Below are 2121 nucleotides of genomic sequence, written 5' to 3'. Positions count from 1 at the left end.
TGAGGTGAGTAGAATGAAAATCACGAGCAAGTAAGATTGGCAGAAACACAGTATTATATTTACCGAGAATACACACAAGTACCGATATTAGTGGCGAAAGAGAGACTAACGTGGGAAGGGTGTGAGTTGGAGAATTGCTGCTGCCACACGTCAACTAGCAAAAGTGAATATAGGGGAATAGATATAGACTCTTGGTATAACGCACACCGCGAGATCCGAATCCCCAACACTCCCCCTCGTTATGCAGGGAGTCGACTCATTTCCAGAGATCTTAAGCATTTGTTATGCTTGTCCCTTGGAAGGCCTTTGGTCAACACGTCCGCAGCCATGTCTTCCGTCGAGACGTGTCTTAAAGCAATTTCTCCTGACTCCAATTTTTCACGTACGAAATGGTGCCGGATGTCTATATGTTTAGTCCGAGAGTGAAAAATGGGGTTCAATGCAAGCTTCTGAGCCTCAAGGTTGTCGCAAAGCACAATGACAACACCTAAAATCTTCAATCCGAGTTCTCCCACGAACTTTCGTAGATATAGATCTTCCTTGAAAGCGTCACTGACTCCCATATATTGTGCCTCAGTAGAGGAGAGAGCCACCGTCCTTTGTTTCCTGGATTCCCAGATAATGCTACCTCCACCTAGAACAAAAACGTAACCGCTGTATGACCGACTATCATCTGGACAGCTTCCCCAGTCTGCGTTAACAAATCCGATGAGAGACTGCCCCCCGGTGGACTTGTAGATGATGGAGTAATCAAGAGTACCCCGAAGGTAACGCAACACTCGTTTCACTGTCCAGTGTGCGTTTTGATAACAATCATTGTAGCAGATTAAACAGCTGACAGCATGAGCAATATCCGGCCTTGAGCCCATGGCTATATACATTAAGAATCCAACCAGCTCTCGGTAGGGAACTGCGGTCTGCTCCTCGTTGCTCACGGCTGTGTTCCGACTCAGTTTGGTGCTGACATCCATAGAAGTCGGGTTTGCAGTCAGTCATCCCAAAACGTACCAGCACGTCCAGGAATCCTCTTTGATGGATGGAGTACCCGTTCTCGTGACGGACAAACTCTATGTTCAGGCAGCAATCCACATTGCCAAGATCGCGGACCTTAAAAACACTTGAAAGACTTTTCTCTGAGACATAACTAATATGTCGTCGACGTCTACAACGATCCCCACTATACAAAAAAACGTATTTAATATGTTTCATAGATGTTCTTCTGAAACATTTCATGTTTCAGAGACTCGTACTGAAACGTTTTAAAAATGTAACATAAACAGTTAATGTCCGTATTTAGATACTTACATGTGAAACGTTATAGAAATATTTCTTGATATTATATCATAAACATTTTTTAGAAACAGTATTTAAATGTTATTGTGGTATATTACTATAATAATATTTATAGTGATATCATAAATATCTTATATAAGATCCATTTTGATAGTTCTGATTAGATGGATCAGTAATTATAAAATTGCTAATAAAATAAATTTTACTACATAATTTGTTGACCTTAATACACTTTTTGTGTATAATATAACGTTATGTTATATATAAAAATATAGATTAACATCAACAACTTATGTTGTCAGAAATTTTTTTTTATTAATAATTCATAATTATCGACTATAAGCAAATCAAAACTGTTAAAGTGGATGTAATAACACTTAATAGGATGATTAATATATATATTAATTTAATTGCAAAAGTGCAACTTATTAATAAAATAAGTCATTATTATTTCAACATTTTTTATTGTATTTATTTATAACATTAGTTATAATTTCCAATTTTATGCTTATTAGTTTTTAAATGATAAAAAATAAGTTTATAAGACAGAAGTAAAAACATTTCTATATCAAATTTAGAACAATTAAAGAAATCAAAGTAGTAGTGATACAAATTTGTGTTACAAGTTTATAATTATGTGATTGAAATAAAAAATAAATTGTTTAAAAATTATAATAATATAATAACATATAATATAGAATTATTTATAATATAGAATTATTTATATTATAAATTATATATAATAATATATAATTTATAATAATATAAAAATTATAATAAAAACATTATACGTCATTTCTCACATTATTCCTGATATTTTCACGATTT

At 33.9% G+C, this 2121-nt stretch overlaps 1 protein-coding gene across 1 annotated transcript; it reads right to left on the bottom strand.

Annotated features, from left to right (window-relative positions):
* Positions 1–239: 239 nt before the first annotated feature.
* Positions 240–971, bottom strand: LOC118645348 (secreted RxLR effector protein 161-like). Its single transcript, XM_036286221.1, has one exon. The coding sequence runs from the start codon at positions 969–971 to the stop codon at positions 240–242; it is 732 nt and encodes a 243-aa protein (XP_036142114.1).
* Positions 972–2121: the final 1150 nt, after the last annotated feature.

This window comes from Monomorium pharaonis, chromosome 4 (assembly GCF_013373865.1).
Source record: "Monomorium pharaonis isolate MP-MQ-018 chromosome 4, ASM1337386v2, whole genome shotgun sequence".
Taxonomy (NCBI): domain Eukaryota; kingdom Metazoa; phylum Arthropoda; class Insecta; order Hymenoptera; family Formicidae; genus Monomorium; species Monomorium pharaonis.
Note: the sequence above shows the minus strand (reverse complement) of the source record. Positions and strands in the feature narration are given on the sequence as shown.

Coding starts and splice junctions, on each gene's coding strand:
- LOC118645348 (XM_036286221.1), bottom strand. CDS start 971: ATGGATGTCAGCACCAAACTGAGTCGGAACACAGCCGTGAGCAACGAG.